Raw genomic sequence first — 19,764 nt, forward strand, 5'->3', positions numbered from 1 at the left:
AATAATTTGTTATTATAATCTATCAAGTGACGTCAATATTTTATGTAAAGTAGTAGTGCATTTGATTAATTTGTTGGATTGAAATAAGGTATAAGTATTGCATTTACTCTATTTTGCCATTAAAAAAATAAATATATTATATTAATAATATATAATCACGGGAGTTAGGTGAGATGATAAGAGTTTCTTTTACCTTAATTAATGGTTGGGACTTGGGAGTTTAATCTTTGCATTAGGTATAGAATAGCTTTAAAACTCGTGGTTAGCGTATATCCCTTTAATGAGCCTATCAAACGAGAAGGGTTAATCATTGAACTCGTTTCAGTAGGTACATTGGGCAACAAAAATAATAATATTAGTATATAATTTATAAAAGTAAACATTCTTATTAATTAATCAAATTGAATCATAAAAATTTTACAACTTCTTTTGTTTTTGTTTTTTTTTTTAATTTTCTTTCCACCCAAACACCCATTTTCCAGTTGTTTATTCCCCTGTGCTACTCTCAACTCAACCACCATCTTCTACCCTACTAAAAGTCTAAAGCAAACTAAATGCTGAATACTATTCCCACGGTACAAGTTGGTGACCATATTTTCAAACCCTTTTATGCAATCTTTTAAAATTTGTGATCAAACTCATCGAAGGACTTATTTTTAACTCAATCAGATAGTTAGTCTAATAATTAATTAATTAATTAATTAAAATTTTATAAATATTAAAATTATAAAGATCAAATTTTTCACTAATTTTTATCTTGATTTTAATTTTTTTATTAATTCTAAGCAATTCATTCAAAAATCGATCTTTTATCCCTGTGAAGACCAAATTTTATAATATCACAATGGTAATAGTCTCATAATTTAAAATTATTTATTTTCCACATTAAATAGTATAATTTATTAAATAATTAAAATTTATAATTATCTGAACATTTAAAAATTAAAATAAATCTATAAATTTTAACTCAGTTGTCAGTTGACAAAGTTATGGTTGAAATTCAATTTTTTTTGAAAAAAATTATGCCAAAAGAGATGGAGAATTTTTAAGCATAAATAGATGCACAGTCTCATACATGAACGTCCCTAAAAAAGATTCCAGAAAAGCTTAAAACTTCTCTCTTTTTTCTCTCTTAATCAATGGATCTTTTCATGGCAATATCGTTATTATTTCTTTGCTTCATTTTCTTCATTTACAAGTCATATTTACAAAAGAGGAACCAAAACTGTTATCTTTTAGGGTACGAGTGTTACAAAGCTTCAGATGACCTGAAACTCGATACCGAAACTTGTGGGAAACTCATTTTGAGGAACAAAAACCTGGGTTCAGACCAATACAAGTTCTTGCTTCGGACAATGGTTAATGCTGGCATCGGTGAAGAAACTTACGGCCCAAGAAACGTCATTGATGGCACTGAAGAAACCCCGAATCTTTCTGGTTCGCTTTCGGAGGTCGACGATATCGTCTTCGGAACCCTCGATAAACTCTTTGATAACAACGGAGTTTCCCCTTCGGAAATCGATATCCTCGTGATCACTATCTCGATGATTACTTCGGTTCCGTCGTTGCCGGCTCGGGTTATTAACCGATACAAGATGAGGGATGATGTTAAAGTGTTTAATCTCTCTGGAATGGGGTGCAGTGCTAGTGTTATTGCGGTCGACCTCGTACATCATTTGTTCAAAACGTATATGAACTCATTTGCAGTGATTGTTAGCTCGGAATCTTTGATTCCGAATTGGTATCGCGGCAACGAAAGATCGATGATGCTTCCCAATATTTTGTTCAGATTGGGAGGGTGTTCGTTGTTGTTGACGAATAAAAGCTCGATGAAACATAAATCTTTGATGAAATTAAAGCTTTCTGTTCGTTTCCATGGTGGAGCAAGTGACGAAGCTTATCAAAGTTGCACCAGGGTCGAAGATTCCCAAGGCTACTGCGGCTTTTCACTTTCGAAAAGCCTGCCACAAGCCGCTGCGAAAGCCGTAACGATGAATTTTCGAGTCTTACTCCCGAAGACGCTACCGTTACGCGAACTTGTTCGGTACGCGACGGTTTCGTTCTTACACTCGAAAACGAATAACAACAAGGGCAAAACTCCAAGCTTGAATATGAAATCCGGGTTTCAACATTTCTGCATTCATCCTGGTGGAAGGGCAGTGATTGATGCAATGGGACGAAGTCTAGGGCTAAACGAATACGACCTCGAACCGACTCGGATGGCACTTCATCGGTTCGGGAACACGTCCGCGGCCGGAATATGGTATGTTTTAAGTTACATGGAAGCTAAGAAGAGGCTTAAGAAAGGTGATAGGATATTGATGATCAGTCTTGGAGCAGGTTTTAAATGTAATAATTGTGTATGGGAAGTCATGAAGGACGCCATGGATGACGTTAACGTGTGGAAAGATTGTATCAGTCGATATCCTGTGAAATCTACTGCCAATACGTCGTTCTTGGAGAAGTACAGTTGGGTCAATGAACTCGAACCCCAACCGAACAAAAAAATCGAAAAAATCAAAAATTGAGTTGAATTATTTTTCAATAGTTTGAATTAAAAAAAAGAAAGAAGAAGAAATAGAATACTATAGGTTTATCATAAAAATATTTTAAAAATTAAATCGAATTATTTTGTTTATGATTAGTATGCTTATTGATGAACCCTTTTTTGTATTTTCTTTTCTCTTTATTGCATTACTATTATTTATTTATAAAACTTGTGATAGATTAATAAATTTTGAAATATTTGAATATTTATGTCATGTTTGTATAATGTTTTCAATTATTTATTTAAGGGAGAACTACTTCTAGAAGATGGGATTATTTTAGGGTTTTAGGGAGAATTGCTGAAAAAGGGGTCTGAAAACATTTGGTCTTTAATTTGAACTATTATTGTTGGTAGTAATAATAGAGAATTAATTATAATCAAATAGAAAATTAGACAACAAGGAACTCGGGGTTCAAGCAGAAACTCTTTCATTAAACTCACCAGAATGTGGGGAGCAAAATTCGCTTATCTTGAAATCTGCTTAATGACCACTCGCCATTCACATCTACACAGTTGTTAGATTCGTAAAATCAAATCTCTATTTACTTGTCCTTTAAGGCCACCATGAATACCTTTAATAGCCTGAACGCAATCAATCTCAAGATGACCTCTTTCCATTTAAAATCTCATGCTAGATGAAGTTCATCATAAACAACTCAAAGTTAAGCTTGTTCAACACTACATTTTTCAATATTTCTCTCAATCCCCCATAGTCACCTACCATACTCATCTCTTGCCTGCAAGACCCAAAGATGGATTGTGAGCACCATTAACATTTAATTTAAAAGAACCAGTAGATGATGGACTCCACCAATAATTCCTACGTCGATTAATGCTCGAAGCTCAATATATCTTGCCCAACACCACAAAGACTGTATTATATTAGCAAAATCAAAAGAATCCTCCTGAAAAACTATAAAGTTATATCGTTTCCAAAACTTTTTTAAAATTAAATAGATATATGTTTTTACTCACCCTAATGTGACCGATTACAAAACGTTCTCTCTGAGTTTTTTTTTTTTCAATTTTTTTCCCAATCACGTTTAGGCTTAGAAAGCATCAGTATGAAAAGAAGAGAAAAAAAATGGAAGAGGAAGAAGCATTAAATAGTTATACTTTAATGAGATAGGAAAATCTTTATTCACATTGGCCACTTGACTTACTATCATCTTTATGCCTACTTTTAACTTTCCCTATCCACTTCTTCAGAACTCCGGTTATCCGTACAATTAATTTGAAGTCAATGTTTAGGTAGGGATAGAGATAAAATTTGAGGACTAAAATTAATATTTGCTTTTTTTTTAATTTCTATAATTAGTAATCTGTCATTTCTCAAAAGAGCGGAGAAAGTTAATATTTACCAATTTTGAAAGTGAGTAACTAAAATTAATTAGCAGTAGCATTCACTTTTCCATCAATTTACTTTTTTTAAATTGGTGTATTAATAAATTTAGCTCTTAATATTTACATAATCTATCAATTTGATCCCAATTCTAAAAATTAAATAAAGTTTATTTAGAAATATAAAAATTTATAAATTTATATTGATTTCCTTTAGAATCTGGATCAAATTAATAAAAATGCAAAGATTGAGAGATTAAATATTAAATTTATTTTAAAATAATCAAAAGTAAAATAAATTGACCGAAAAGTGAACATTATTACTTCCTCACTTTTGAAATTAAGAAACACTAAATTATTTTATTTTTAAAAGAGAATAATTTGCTTAATGTATATTAAAAATTGAGAGAGAATAATAATTTTAAAGCCTGCACCTAAATTTAAACTAAAAATTCGGAAAAATAAAATATTGAAACGCGGTTGGACAAACGAATAAACCTACATGTAGCACATAAGTAGACCAGATTTCATTTATGACCGAAGAGATATCATAACTTCCTCAGATCCACATTAAAATGAACCAACTACCCCAATTACCTGTCTCCTTTGCTTTAAATTTGGGTTAAAGTATCTAAGAGGTACCTATATTATAACGACTTATCTAATTAGTTATTATTAGACTTGTTAATAGATCGAGTTATTTGTTTAGGTCTGATGGTTCGCTTGTAAAATGAGAGGGTTTAAGCAAAAATATAAAATCCAAAAAATGAGCTTGAGTAAAATTTAATACCCATTTTCTATATTTACTGAGCCTTGGGCAAGATCTTTCGGCTTGAGTCCAGCCTGACCCAAATATATTATGTTATAAAAGTATTATATTAATTATATATGTTAAATAATTATATATATTTATATTTATATGAAATCACTAACTCAATAATAATTAAATTCATTATCCAAAACTTACAAAAAAAAAAAATTTACCCAACTACATAACCCAACTCAAAATATAAAATATAAAATTTATATTTAATACAATAAAATATTTATTATATTTATTTGTGTTTTTTAATATAATAAAACATTTATTATATTAATGTAGTGTTTTTTTAATATGAATACTTTTTAATGTGTTAGAAAACTTTTATTTTAGTGTATTTTAGCGTATTTTTAGTGCATTTAGTGTATATTTTTTTTAAGTAAAGAAAAGTTAATCTAAAAAAACCAAATATGGACGGGCTAGGTCGAGCCCGATTTTACCTTTCTTAAATTGTGTCGGGCTTAGACAAAAAGTAAGCCCATTTTTCGGGTTAGGTCGGGCATGAGCTTAGAAAATTGGTCTAGATACCTTGCATGAGCCCCACCCAAACCCAATTCGGTCCATGACAACCACTAATCCTTATACTATTAAAAAGAATCAAATAAGTCTAAATTGTAACAGAGTTAACATTTACTGTATAAAAAATATCTTGAAATTAAATTTTTTTTTCAATTTTAGTTCAATTTGTCATTTCCAGAACCATAAAAAATAATTTTTTAACAATAAATGTTAAATCTATTTCAATTTAGCCTTATTTAATTTTTTATTAATATAAGAACTAAATTAATAATAGAGAAACTAATTTAATAAATTACCTATAATAGAAAGACATCTCAAGTACAATTACGTTTAAATTTGTGTCACCCTGCACTCGAACTTATGTCTTATTTGTCACAACCATACAGAATACGATATTAATATGTGAATTATTAAATTTGTAAGGACTGACTAATAATTAATCAAATTTAAAGTGTAGCCGACAATAAGTTAAACGATAACAGCCTACATGATATGATCTTCAAGCTACTCTGTCCCAAGTGTCATGTTACTGACCTAAGTCAATAGGTTTAGCTTTCATGTTTAAGCACATCAAAATAGACCTTCATTTTGCTGTTTTAAGTGAGCCCTAGCATTGGTTATAAAGAAAAGTGTTTAGGGATTTTTATCAATTTAGTTTTTAATATCTTAAAAAGAGTTACATTTAATTATCAACTTAAAAATATTAAATTATTGTTTCTAACAAAAATGCTGCCTAAAACGTTAAATCTTACGTATGGCAGTTTATGTGTACTTTATGCTAACATGTCACTATTTGTCTTATATGTCACGTCAATAAATAATTAAAAAATATAAAAAGTTCATAAAAATTTTAAAAGAACACCGTGAAGTACAAGTAGATTGCCATGTAAGCAGTCACATTTAAAATTTTAATATTTTAGACAGTATTTTGTAAAAAAATCATTTCAATTCTTTTTCAAAAGGTTGATAGTCGGATTTGATTCTTTTTAAAAGATTGGGGTCAAATTTAACTAAAATAATAATAATTAGGGCTAGATTGACTAAAAATGCAAGCATTAAGGACTAAATTTGACATTGTGCCTTATTAAAATAAAAATATTATTAAAATTAAATTTATGCAATATATAATATTATAATTGAATGCTGAAAAATATTATACAGTTTTATACCCAAATAAAGTCAGACATATGAGGCGGATAACATGTCTACCTATTAATATCATAACCCAAAGGACTGTTGGGCATAGTTATAGCCCACAAGCAATTAATCTTAGCCCAAACAAACAAAAAAACAGTTAATTCCGTTTATGGTCACTCAACTATTAAGGTATTTCTATTTTGGTCTTTCAATTACAAAATCTTTTAATTTTATCACTAGTGCATTCAAAATTTGACATTTTGATCACTCATCTCTTAATTTTATTTTTCCATCCAATTTCAACAATTTTCATTTTTCACTTAGTTTGCTTTTCAACCTTATTTTTTAATGCTATGTTTGGTAAGAGTATTATATATCGATTAGCAATAAACTAATTCAAGTGATAACATTTATCCACTTCCATGAATTATTTTTAACAAGAGGAGGGAAAATTTTTGCTTATTTTCAAGAGCTCTTTTTTTTCATAAGAGTTATTACTCATCTTTCTATTTTTAAGTTCAATTTTACAAGTATATATATATACTATACCTTAACAGAAAAGCAAAAAGACAGATTTTTTTTTTGGGGGGTAGAGCGATAACAAAAAGAAAAACATACTTTTTAAGAACTATGAAAGCTCCTTTTATCGATTAATAGAAGTCACTGGACTGAAATTTGAGGTTCATAAAAAACAACCAAATTTGGAGGACCAGATTCTTCAAGCCTTGCCATATGATCAACAACCGCATTTTGGGATCTAGGAACATGACGAATGCACACCTTCTATTTATGATTAAAGATACCATGAATCAAACGTAGCTCCACCATTTTTCTATTGACAGATCTACCAACCAACAATGATTCCACTAGAAGTTCATTATCAACAAAGATTTGTTTTTAATGAATTGTTATTGTATAATCTGTATATTATCTACCAAGCATTAATTATAGTTTCTTAAAGAATAAATTATTTTTAAATGAAAAAATATTTATAAAATATATATTTAGTAGCTTTTATTTCATTTTATATAACTAATTCGTTAAATATTTATAATGAATTTTTAAAATAATGGAAAATGATTCAATTGGATGCATGAAATGTTTCCTCTCCTTTTGTAGTGCGAGACAATGAAGAAAAGCTAAAGAGAAAAAAAAAACAAAGTAAATGTTGTGCCTAAGAAAATTCCCCAATTATTATCAAGTTTCCATAAAAATTAAGACAAAATGTCGACTCTTAATACTAGTAATTTTATTGATTATTTGATAAATATTAAAATTTTAATCTGTATGGAAATTACATATTTAAAAATAATAAACAATAAATAATAAAAGTTTGGTTTGAAATGAATTAATAATAACACATGTAATATGTACGATATTAAAATAAAAATTTATATTAAATTGTGAGTAAAATAAAATTTAAACACGTAAATACACTAGATTAAGAATATGAAATGCACTATAATTGCTTATCTTAGTGTTGTCATGAATCTTGGGTTAAAGTCGAGTTAACTTGCGATAACAACTCAGTCGATAACATTATCAATACATACAATTGATGGAGTAATAAAGTGTGCATAATAAAATTAAAATGTATAGGAATATTTTGAATTAAAGCTTTGGTTGAATAGTAAAATTAAAATTTTATTGACCTAAATGTCACGGGTTCAATTTTCCTTAGATACAAAATATTTATTTATTTATTTTTAAATAAAAAGATTAATTTATTTAAAATCGGAATAGGAAGCTTTTATTTGAATGATGATATTGTATTTTTGGATTCTCATGAGCAGTCCTGCGAGGCAATGCACTACCCTGTTATACATCCTGTAAATGTTATTAAGGACTCCGCCAAACGGTGCTTTGGTGTAATACTGTTTTCAAGTGTTCTTAAAAGTACCATATGTTGTTCGATATTTTGGGTTAACGGCCCAGCTTGCAAAGTATCCACCCAGCTAAAGTGCTCAAAATTTTCAAATGTTTTTCATTACACCAGTTGGTTTTTATTTGTGACGTTCTATACCTGGATCTGATAGTTGGGTCAGGTGTAGGGTGCTACATATGGGTATTGATATTTGTAGTATTTAACATTTAATTTAGTGACCGTTGGCTCTTTTTCACATCGATATCTGGAGAAATTTATCGATACTTTTTTATGGGTATTGATACTCAGGTAATTTCTTGTATATTTTTTAAAACATCGAACCTTAAAATGATATCGATACCAAGAGAGGGTATCAATAAATTTCTGACAGGTATCAATACTTAATTGCAAATACCAATACTTAACACTTTTACTCAATTTTCCCTCGAAGTTAGACTGCCAATTTCATATCGATACCAAAAAATGTATTGATAAAAATATGAAGATATCGATACTTAATGATAAGTATCGGTACTATTTTCTTTTGCTAAAAAATTCCTTCAAGTCAAAATGGCAATTTCGTATCACTACTAGGTATGGAATTGATAAAAATGTCTAGGTATCGATAGGCTTGGTTTTTGCTTAATATTCTTGAACTTCGAAACTTAAAACAATTTTATAAGTGTAGGGAGCAGTTTTTCACCTCTCCAAAAATATTTTTTAAGCATTCAAAATAATTTTCAAAGTGTTTGAAGATAGATTAGAGTTTAAAAATATCTTGAAATAGATTTTTACTTCGGACTTCATTAAGTGTTTGTTTAAAAGCAATTTTTATTCAAAAACATTATCTTTGTTATATATTTATTTGGTTGAGCAATAAAACTAAAGTTTTATCGACTCAAATGTCATGAGTCCAAATCGACATATATAAATTATTTATTAGTTTTTTAAATCAAAAGATTAAAATACCCTAGAATAATATAACTTATTTTAAATACAAAAGATATTTTCGTAACTTTTTAACCAAGTTGATGCGGTTTGACTCATAACATAAACTTAGTCAAGGGTTTAAATAATAATATAGATATATTTGAGAGGAATCCACTTATATTAATGTAAAAATTAAAATAGTTTTACATATTTTCATAACTTTTTCTATGATAATCGTTTCAATGATTCAACCATTGTATTTCATATATTATTCATATAAACCATAAATGTTTATTCATTGTAAATTAAAATTTCTAACTATTTGTTTTAAGTAAAAAAGCTTTCATCCATTCAATATAAATTAATATTTATTATATTTTAAATTAATATGATAGATATATGAAATCGATTCAAAATTTATATGCATAACAACTACAATCATATATATATATATATATATTATTGCAAGTTCTAAAATCCAAAGTCGACGTGAATAACTTACTTAACTAACATGTGGAAGTAAATTTTTATATAAGAAAATAAAATATATAAAATTATCATAAAAATAAATAACAATTTCATAAATAATAATATATCTTAATATTTAAAATTATTATCATTATATTTTATAATTTATAATTTTAATTTTGTTTATTTATTAAATTTAGAAATGATTATAAAATATATATCATTTAATTTAAATATAAAAGAACTAAATATATAAAATTTTCATTTTAAAAATTCTAATATATATTATTTAAATATAATTGAAGTTATTAAAACTTTGATTCAATATCCGATGGTACCTACCCGCTTCTATGATAAGTCTATTAAACAGCATGTAGTCCACATGCGTATAAAATAATGAGTGAACCAAATCTCAAGACCAAACTCTACGAGGAATTTCTTCTGAGTATTAAGAAAAGAAAAAAATTAAATGAATGTAGCCTGAAAACTCTATGAGGAATCCTCTTGCCATTGGAGGTGAACCGATTGATGCATTAATGGAGGAATCTATGTCCTTTAAGGATAATTTTATGGGTCGGTGAGGGATAGGAGGTTAGTTGACTAAGACCATCTCACAGTGATTAAGGTTTTGTATAAGAATGGTCGCATCTCATATAAGGTGCGGTACGGTATGTTTAGTTTACTTTCAGTCTCACGTTACAGTATTATTGCATTATCTAATCTTATCATCATGATTATTTTTACACTAACCGTAAATAAAAGCACTGTCCACCCAAACCCACCCTTAAAAAATGATTATTACTTGGTGAAATTATTATAGTAAAGTTCTTTATGAGGGACGTTGAGTGGTATTTGGACAGTCTTTAACTATTCAAATATGGATATTTACATGTCAATTGAATCTTAATTCAATTAGTATAAGCATTTTTGTTAATACAGGAGGACGTGAATTTGAGTGCGCTGAAGCATATTATCCTCTAAGAATTGTGTGAAAAAGAACAGATATGATCAAAACATATAATAAAATGATGATTTGTATAAATGTGAGAAATTGATTGATATCCTAAAATTAAAATTGAATGAAGGTTGTCCAACCCTTCATAATAATGGAGATGACAACCATCTATGGTGGAGGTTATCAATCGACTCGTAGAAGAAGAAGAATTTGGGGATTGATGTTGGTTAAATGAAGATTATGGCGACAAAGGTGTGTGAAACTAAGGAGCTTGAGATTTGTGATATTAGAAGATTTAAATGCCCACAAAGTCTGCACCTACATATAATATTGACTTTAAATTGAATTCGAGTATGAGTGGTCCAAGTAGACAAGGGCAAATAAATTGTAAACGAAAGTCAAATAGATGTTTTTGTAAAAAAAATTGAACGGTTGTGTTATTTATAACAATAAATTTTTTTATCAAATTTACACTTGTGTTTTGGAATAGGTGATTTAGGTCATTTTTTTTTAGCTTTTTATCAATATGATTTTCTTCACTATTCTCGAACCTTCCGCTTACTACAAATCAATAAACACAACAAAACTTTATTGATAATTTAGTAGGGAGATCAATTTCTCTTTATGGACTAAAAACCAAAAATTGATAATTCAAGAAAATAAAATTTATCTTTAAATAAATTATCGCTATTTTCTAGCAGAGTTTCAACGCTCGATATGTGCTTTTTTTTTTATAGGGAAAAGCTACAAGATATCTACTTAATAAGGGGTAACAAAATAATAAATAATAATATTTTAATTGAAAATACACTTATCTTTACTGGGATAGGCTATGGGTGACACCCTATTCTCTAGGAACTAGGGGTGTTGCATATCATGTACTAAGATGAGCCATCAGGTCTGTCTAATGTATATAATTATATGTGTTATCTGATCCTTTTACCAATTCATAGAATTTAACCAATCTAATAGAAAATTTTCTATTCCCAAAATATTATTTATTTATTTAATTAATTAAAATAAATTTAATTATTTTCCCAATGAAATTATTTTCTTAACCTAATTCTAATTAGGTTAAAGTCATGACTAATTTATTGTACTAGAATATATAAGTAAATAAGTTTACTAATTAATTTAATTTTCACTTTAGATTTTAATTATTAAATTATAATCAAAATAATAATTCAAAGAAATAATTTAATCTTTAAGTCATCTTCTTATTGCAAGAAAACGTATTTACTATGGATAGTGATACATGTTATCTATTTCTCTAATTCTTCGTTTTAATTTATTCATCACATCAATTCAAATGGAAATTGTCAAAGGTTGTCTTGAATTAATGGAGGGACCGATTGAATATATATAAGTAGGGCTCAAATGATATGTAATTAAGTTTCGACTCTTCATCTATTAATTTATAATATTATTTAATTATAGAGTTATTCCATTAAAGTATCATGACTAACTTCTTCCCATTATATACTATTTTGAAAGCAACTCATTAAGTACGTGTCCAATGACATTGTCATATGTGTTACCTTATAAGATATTCTTAACCTATTCGAGTTAAATCATTTTACTCAATATGATCCAATATTATCTCACGGTAACTATTACATATTTATTTATGAAAAATCAATTACTAGCAAACAATAATTAAATCATTTATCTTTAGCCAAATGACATGTAGCCAAAATTCCATTTGCAATACCAATGAAAAATACCACTACCGTAAATGAAGTCACGTCATTTTAGAATTTGAAGTTTTGAAAATTTAAAATTTTTGCAATTTTAAAAAATTGAAATACTTTTTTATAATTTTTCAATTTTATATATCATTTTACTTTTAAAATTTTATAAAAAATATTTTAAATTTTTGAATTATTTATATATTATATATGATTTTTATAATTTTTAAGCAATATAATATATATAATATTAAAAATAAAAGTATAGATGATATGTTCTAATAGAATCACGTGGATGGTCAACAGTGGTGAACGACCAATAAACGAGGTGTTTCTTTTAATTTAAATTTAATATTTTTATTTTAAATAAATTTAATTATCACATGGCACAACATGATTGACTAGATGTGCCACATGATACAACTTGATTGGTACCACGTGACAATTGAATTTTTTAACACCGTTAGAAAGAGAATGACTAAATTGAATTTAAGTAGTTAGAAAAAGAATGACTAAACCAAGTAACGAAATGATAATTTAAGTAGTAATTTGGAAAAAATTCTAGATGCCTCTAAAGATAAGTATAGTTCATTAAGCTTAAAATCAAATATGAGTTAAAATGATAAAATTACAAATTGAGAATATATCATATAAATTTGTCTCACTAATGAAAATGAAAAATATTATTAACCAAAAAGGAAATGGAAAAAGATTATATAAAAGTAAATAAATATTGGGTTAAAATGGTAATATTGTTGATTTAAAATTGATCGAGTCTTAATTCGATTCGCACTTTTAAGTTTAATTTGTTGAACTGTATTATTCTTATGTTTACGAAAATTATGATAATTCTAGTAATTTTGTCAAAATTGTTACAGAAAAAGAAATTAAGATGTCAATTTCACTCGGTTGAATGTAGGTATAGAAATTTCCCCCCACCTTCCTCAGCCAACCACCATGATTTTCTGTTGTTTTTATCTTTTTTTTCTTTGAACTTTCTTCTGTGTTCTTTTGTCCTTTTCATCTTTACTATTTTAATTCTTATAGAATAATAAAGATTCCCTTCATCTCTCTCCATTTGCTTCTCACCTTTGCTTCTCTCTTTTTTCAACCAACCATGGCCTCTCCTTCAATCCAAGAAGGTAACACTATTGACTCTTCCTTGACTCATCTGTATGTTTTCACTATTTTATTTTTCATTCTTTTTTGTTGCAAAGTTTGAACCGGATCCTCTAGCTTAAAGATTCACTTTCGATTTATGGGTTTTCATTCTTTCTTCAAAATATTTAATGGGTTCTTTTTAAAATAGGAAAACAGCTTAGTTCAGTTGACTTACTGTTTTTTTAATTGAATTTTAGCTGAACTTTAGCTTAGTATATATCGAGATCCCTTGGAGCTTAGTTTTTTAGAAATAATTTGGGAAGTCGGGTTCTTTGATTTTGAATTATGTGGTGGTTTTAGTTAGAAATCAAGAATAAAGATGAAGAAATTGGAAGGAGGCATCGTTTTTGGTAATTGATTCCTTGATAGGAGCTGAAAAATCGAATTTTCTAATTTTTGGTGGTGGGGTTAAGGATTATAACAAAAGTATGGTTTGTTTAGTAATTATATTGATTAGTGATTGATTGTTGATTGTTAAGGTGGAGATATGGATCTGGAGAAAGGACTGGAGAGTCCACATCCGAGTCATAATTCTGGCATGGAAGCTTCGCCAATACCATCACCGTCCTCAACTGCAGCAGCGCCGACTCCGGCTTTGATCCTAACAAATACCGGCAAGCGTATCGATAGAATGGGAAGTAGCCTCACTAGTTGCAGTTCCGGTATTACAGACCACTCAGCAACACCATCACCCTCGTCTATAGCAAAGACACCAGCTTTGATCCTATCGAATTCTGCTAAGCGAATTGACAGAATGTCCAGTAGCCTCACCAGTTCCAGTTCTGGTACTGGAGAACCCTCGGCGACTCCATCACCATCATCAACAACAAATGCCCCTGCTCTGGTCCTGTCAAATTCCGGCAAGCGCATTGATCAGGCTGCCAAAAAGAAATATGTGAAGCAGGTAACTGGACGCCATAATGACACTGAGCTGCACTTGGCAGCGCAGCGTGGTGATTTGGCTGCTGTAAAGCAGATTCTTGCCGACATTGATTCTCAGATGATGAAGACTGCGAGTGGGGAAGATTTCGATATGGAGGTTTCAGAGATACAGGCTAGTGTGGTAAACGAGGTGAATGAGTTGGGGGAGACTGCCTTGTTTACTGCTGCAGAGAAAGGGCATCTTGATGTTGTCAAGGAGTTGTTAAAATACTCAAACAAAGAGACCGTTACTAAGAAGAACAAATCTGGGTTTGATCCATTGCATATTGCTGCAAGCCAAGGGCACCATGGTAATGATTTTTAGCTTTCATTTTGTGGTTTTGCTTGTGCTGTTATTTGATTTCAATTGGTTAGTCAAGTTCTTGCGAATATGGTATTTAGTAAAAGTACTGGCTCAAGTTGGTCTCAAAGTCTGATGAATAAATTTGATGATAAAGCTATTTTTGATAGCTCGAAAGATGTTGGTAAATGGGGGAGAGAAAATTTTGAACCAAAAAGTAAAAATGGATTACTTTTACTTGGTTGCCTTTGATTAATGTCATATATAATCCGTTCCTTTCAGCAAGGTTTTTTGTCTACGACAAAACAAAAGAAATTATGATTATTTGGGAATTATGATGGAGATTTGAAGTGCAAGACAACATATTCAATATTGTCATACTAATGTTATGAAATGCTTAACGCCGTCTGCTATATGATTTATCGACTATGCAGAATGATGAGGTGCCATCCTCTTTCAACCTTCGGAGCAATCTTTCATCGTATTATTAGCTTTTGTTTCTACAGACTAGTAGTCCTATTTCAGTTGTGTTTTGTAGATTCTAGTTTGGAAAGGTGACCCGGGTCCATTCCTTGCAGATATTGTACAGGTACTCCTGGATCATGATCCCAGCCTATGCCAAACATTTGGGCCGTCAAATGCAACCCCTCTTATCTCTGCAGCTACCAAAGGGCATACGGCAGTAGTCAATGAGCTGCTACTGAGAGATGGTGGCTTGCTAGAGGGTACAAGATCAAATGGGAAAAACGCATTACATCTAGCTGCTCGACAGGGGCACATAGATGTCGTAGAAGCATTGCTGAGCAAAGACGCACAGTTGGCGAGAAGAACTGACAAGAAAGGACAAACGGCATTGCACATGGCTGTTAAGGGACAGAGCTGCGAAGTGGTGAAGTTGCTTCTTGAGGCAGATGCGGCTATTGTGATGCTCCCGGACAAGTTCGGTAACACTGCACTGCATGTCGCCACTAGGAAAAAGAGAGCAGAGGTATAACGTTTCTCTCATTCCTTCTTGCTATAGAGGTAGAAGCATATGTATCACGGATGCTGCATATTATTTTTCCATAATTCGGATGCCGTTCAAATGGTGTGTAGGAGATTATATAGTAATACAAATTTATGTCCATTAAAACCCAAACGCAATTTTGTGCTGCAGTAACATCCTTGAAATAGTTTAGTAACATGTATGGCATGTTAGAAAGACAAGGTTGAATGCAGCGAGAGACGAGGATGTCATGTTAATATGTATTCAACTGAAAATTTCAATTCTAGACATCAGTTTATTTAGTGAATGGTTTATAGAATCTATGTTATTTGGATCCTGGTCTACGGGATATGGATGTGTATGCTCTGACTTTTCATTTTTCTTTTCCAACATATATCTGGACATGGTATGAGCATATAACCCTTGAAGGATCTCTAGATACATAGGAAAACTTTGAAAATATTGAACATATCTGTGTTGAGCACATAGCCATATTTGACACTCATGCCCAAGTCCAAGTAACATAGATTTCCTATATTTTGTGACATTCCTTACAATTTTTATGAAACTGTTTCATATTAATGAATCTTCATATTTGCTTTGCAGATCGTACATGAGTTGTTGTCCCTTCCTGATACAAATGTCAATGCACTCACCAGAGACCATAAAACAGCCCTTGACTTAGCTGAAGGGCTTCCCCTCTCTGCAGAGTCCACAGAAATAAAGAGCTGCCTTTCTCGTTGTGGTGCTCTCAGAGCTAATGAACTGAATCAACCGAGAGACGAGTTGAGGCAGACTGTGACACAAATTAAGAAAGATGTCCATACGCAGCTTGAACAAACCAAAAGAACCAACAAAAATGTTCATAATATTTCAAAGGAACTTAGAAAACTCCACCGAGAAGGAATCAATAATGCCACCAATTCCGTGACCGTGGTAGCTGTTCTATTTGCAACTGTTGCTTTTGCGGCTATATTTACCGTGCCTGGAGGAGATCAAGATAGTGGAGTTGCCGTGGTGGTAAAATCAAGTTCTTTTAAAATCTTCTTCATCTTCAATGCTATTGCTCTCTTCACCTCTTTGGCTGTTGTCGTTGTTCAAATTACGTTGGTCCGGGGTGAAACCAAAGCCGAGAAGCAGGTAGTGGAAGTGATTAACAAGTTGATGTGGTTGGCTTCTGTGTGTACTTCAGTTGCCTTTATGGCCTCCTCGTATATAGTGGTTGGCCGGAAACATAAGTGGGCTGCTATTTTGGTTACCGTTGTAGGGGGTCTGATTATGGCTGGGGTTCTTGGCACCATGACTTATTATGTGGTGAGATCGAAGAGGACTAGAAGGAAGAGGGGAAAGAATTCAAGGAGGAGCGGATCCAACTCGTTGCTTCATTCCGACTTCACTAATTCGGAAGTTGAAGTCGATAGGATTTATGCCCTCTAATCTCTGAATCTCTGGCTTCTGTTAATGGAAAAATGGAAGATATGTTAGAAATGAGACCCGATATGGCAAATGATGAAAATAAGATTAAATAAGGATAATAACTTTCAGCATCTTCCTGTTAGTTAGTATATGCACCCGGCACACCCTGCATTCATGGCCATGGATCACGAGGTATGAGCAATTCGGACAACTAATCATGGACTTCTTAGTTAAGAAGTAAGGAAGAAAATATGGTTATTTGTTGTATGTCCTGTCAAGTTTGTTGAAACCGTATGTTAGTTCTTTGGTGGCTAATGGAATGAGTTTCCGTCCATCGTTCTCACTTGCATACGATATCAGAGCTTGAATATGGCTCGACGTTTCTTGGAGTCAAGTCTGGTAAACACTGAATCTATTGTCAGATTCAAACCATTCATATGTTTCCAACTCTTCGAAAGTGTCAATATCTATTAAAACCCTGGCCCTGAAATGTATGAATGATTAACTTTTGCTGTGATTAAACTGTATTTTTATTGCAATACATGCTTGTTTTTTATTTAGTTAGTGTCCCACAGGGGTGATGGTTGTTGGATTTGCCCCTTTTTTATTATTGTTTTTTAAATTTACTGTTTGCAGTTTTTGGAATTTTTAAAAGTCAAATAGAAATAGAATAGAATAAGATTGTGTTAATAAGCCTCTCCATAGAACAGCTGACCACCGCAAGAAATAGGCGATGCATTGCGGTGTTTCGTCCCAATTTTTTAGCATTGTTCGGATGCTATTTTCAGGGATTCAACAAACATTTCTTCCAGTTTCATTTAAGTTTGCTCCGGTAATATCTTAGACTGACACAAGCCACTCTATCTAGATAAAAGGAGAAAATAAAACAAACCCAATTTACTCTCTCAAACCCCTGAATCCAGCAGTTCTCAACACTGTTCACGATGTGAACTGCTTTCGTTTTAGTGGCTCTTCATACCATCACAATGTGAGTCACCACCATAAACCATCTAGATACTGTGTTGAAACATATTGGTGAAAATTTTCCTAAAAGTTGATATCCTCTATGAAAAGGTAAAAAGAATTATTTACAATAAAATTCATTGCCCAAACTTAGTAAAAAAAGAACTTGTGAAAAATAAAATTCATTAGCCAAACATAGTAAGAAAACATGTTTTCCATTAAAATTCTTGTGAACTAGTAATATATAAATATATATATGGCCCATATATATAACGTGTGTGTTTTCAAAGTTACAAGAAAGACATGCAACATTCTACTATATACACCAAAGACTTGCAATAAAGATACTGGTTAAGTGCATACAATAAGGATTGTGACTTTTGCACACTATAAAGACACTTTTACATAACAATAGTGTGTATTGTGTTCAAATATGTATGGGTAAAAGTTTATTTATTGGTTTTCTATAATGTAGTTAATAATGATTTTTAGTTATGAAATTATTGTCGATGCATGTGGTAATATAATATTTGTTAAACATATTTGGGCTTCATTGGAGAAATTAAATAATAGTGTTTAGGGTTGCATTAAATTTAGGTATATATTAAAATAAAAGTTTTTTTTGTTGAGTTTGTAGAAGGTGGAAATGACATGGATTAAACACGGTCATTGTACATTTAGGGGTAGTTTAGTTAAAATTTTTAGGCTAAGCTATGTTGGGGGCAAGAGGAGGAATGGGGTTTAGATATTATTTTATATAATATGGAACATTTGCAAAAATAGTTCAAGAATCAAGAGATGGGAGTGTTCAGAGCTTTGTATATTTAAAATCAAGTTTAGTGTTAGAGGAAGAGCTTAGGGTTTGTTATGACAATTCATCCTTTATTACCCTTACTAATCACTTAACTAATGTTGGCCATATACATATTTCTATAGAGCATTATGTTAGTGTACTTATTTTGCAATAAGATATCCCACAACTGACCTTTAACCTTTTTAGAGGACCTAGTCATCTTTCAAAGAAAAAAGAGGACCTAGTTAATGTAGTTAATGAGGGTGTAAAGTGAGCTGAAAAGATAAATAAGGAGGGTGTGAGTTTAGGGGAAAAGATAAACAAGGAGGGTGTAGCGTTAGCTGAAGGGGTAAATGATCTGACAGTAAGGTAGGTAGCAATGAGTCAAAACTTAGGGGAGGAAGAAATACAACCCGAGGTAGATGTTACAAGCCTTATTAGGGAGAAAAATGCAACTACTGGGGATAGTGAGGATAGTGTGTAGGATGCTAACTATATTGATAGCAATGATATACGAAGTTATACCTAGTGATTTAGATGGGGGAGATTGTGTGTAAAAAATCTAGGAAATTTGGATGCGATAAGCCTATTCCGTTAAGGTTTGAGTTAGGGATGATATTTAAGGGACCTAAGCAATTTTAAGAGGCACTTTCAGCTTATGTTGTTAAGAATAAGTGTAACTTTAGGTTTGTTAGAAATGAGGGTAACATGTCTAAAGTGTAAGGCCGAAGGGTGTCCATCTTAGCATATACAACTAGGGTTAATGCAGATGAGTCTTATAAGATTTAGATTTTTGTAAGTTGCTACAAATGTTCCAAATCCTTTAACAACCAAAGGGCTAATTATAGGTTTATATGCCGATATTTCATAGTAAGATTAGGATTATTCCTAAGTTCAAGTGGCTAAAGAGGAATTGAAGGTTGAGTTGACTAAAAATGTGTCTTGGAGGGATAA

At 30.9% G+C, this 19,764-nt stretch overlaps 2 protein-coding genes across 2 annotated transcripts; both read left to right on the top strand.

The window, feature by feature from the left end:
- Positions 1 to 1,083: 1,083 nt before the first annotated feature.
- Positions 1,084 to 2,753, top strand: LOC105774619 (3-ketoacyl-CoA synthase 19). The gene has a single exon (XM_012597170.2). The coding sequence runs from the start codon at positions 1,140 to 1,142 to the stop codon at positions 2,526 to 2,528; it is 1,389 nt and encodes a 462-aa protein (XP_012452624.1). The 5' UTR covers positions 1,084 to 1,139; the 3' UTR covers positions 2,529 to 2,753.
- Positions 2,754 to 13,245: 10,492 nt separating this feature from the next.
- Positions 13,246 to 17,614, top strand: LOC105773028 (ankyrin repeat-containing protein ITN1). The gene is made up of 4 exons (XM_012594603.2): positions 13,246 to 13,412; positions 13,911 to 14,663; positions 15,232 to 15,641; positions 16,245 to 17,614. Exons 1-4 carry the CDS (start codon positions 13,388 to 13,390, stop codon positions 17,073 to 17,075), a joined length of 2,019 nt encoding a protein of 672 aa, XP_012450057.1. The 5' UTR covers positions 13,246 to 13,387; the 3' UTR covers positions 17,076 to 17,614.
- The last annotated feature ends 2,150 nt before the right edge of the window (positions 17,615 to 19,764 follow it).

This window comes from Gossypium raimondii, chromosome 6 (genome assembly GCF_025698545.1).
Source record: "Gossypium raimondii isolate GPD5lz chromosome 6, ASM2569854v1, whole genome shotgun sequence".
NCBI lineage: Eukaryota > Viridiplantae > Streptophyta > Magnoliopsida > Malvales > Malvaceae > Gossypium > Gossypium raimondii.

What these genes read in the sequence shown, in the direction of transcription:
- LOC105774619 (XM_012597170.2), top strand. Translation starts at nt 1,140, where the DNA reads ATGGATCTTTTCATGGCAATATCGTTATTATTTCTTTGCTTCATTTTC.
- LOC105773028 (XM_012594603.2), top strand. Translation starts at nt 13,388, where the DNA reads ATGGCCTCTCCTTCAATCCAAGAAG. An exon ending in CTCTCCTTCAATCCAAGAAG is followed by an intron (nt 13,413 to 13,910) that starts GTAACACTATTG and finishes TTGATTGTTAAG; the next exon opens with GTGGAGATATGGATCTGGAG. An exon ending in CTAGGAAAAAGAGAGCAGAG is followed by an intron (nt 15,642 to 16,244) that starts GTATAACGTTTC and finishes TTTGCTTTGCAG; the next exon opens with ATCGTACATGAGTTGTTGTC.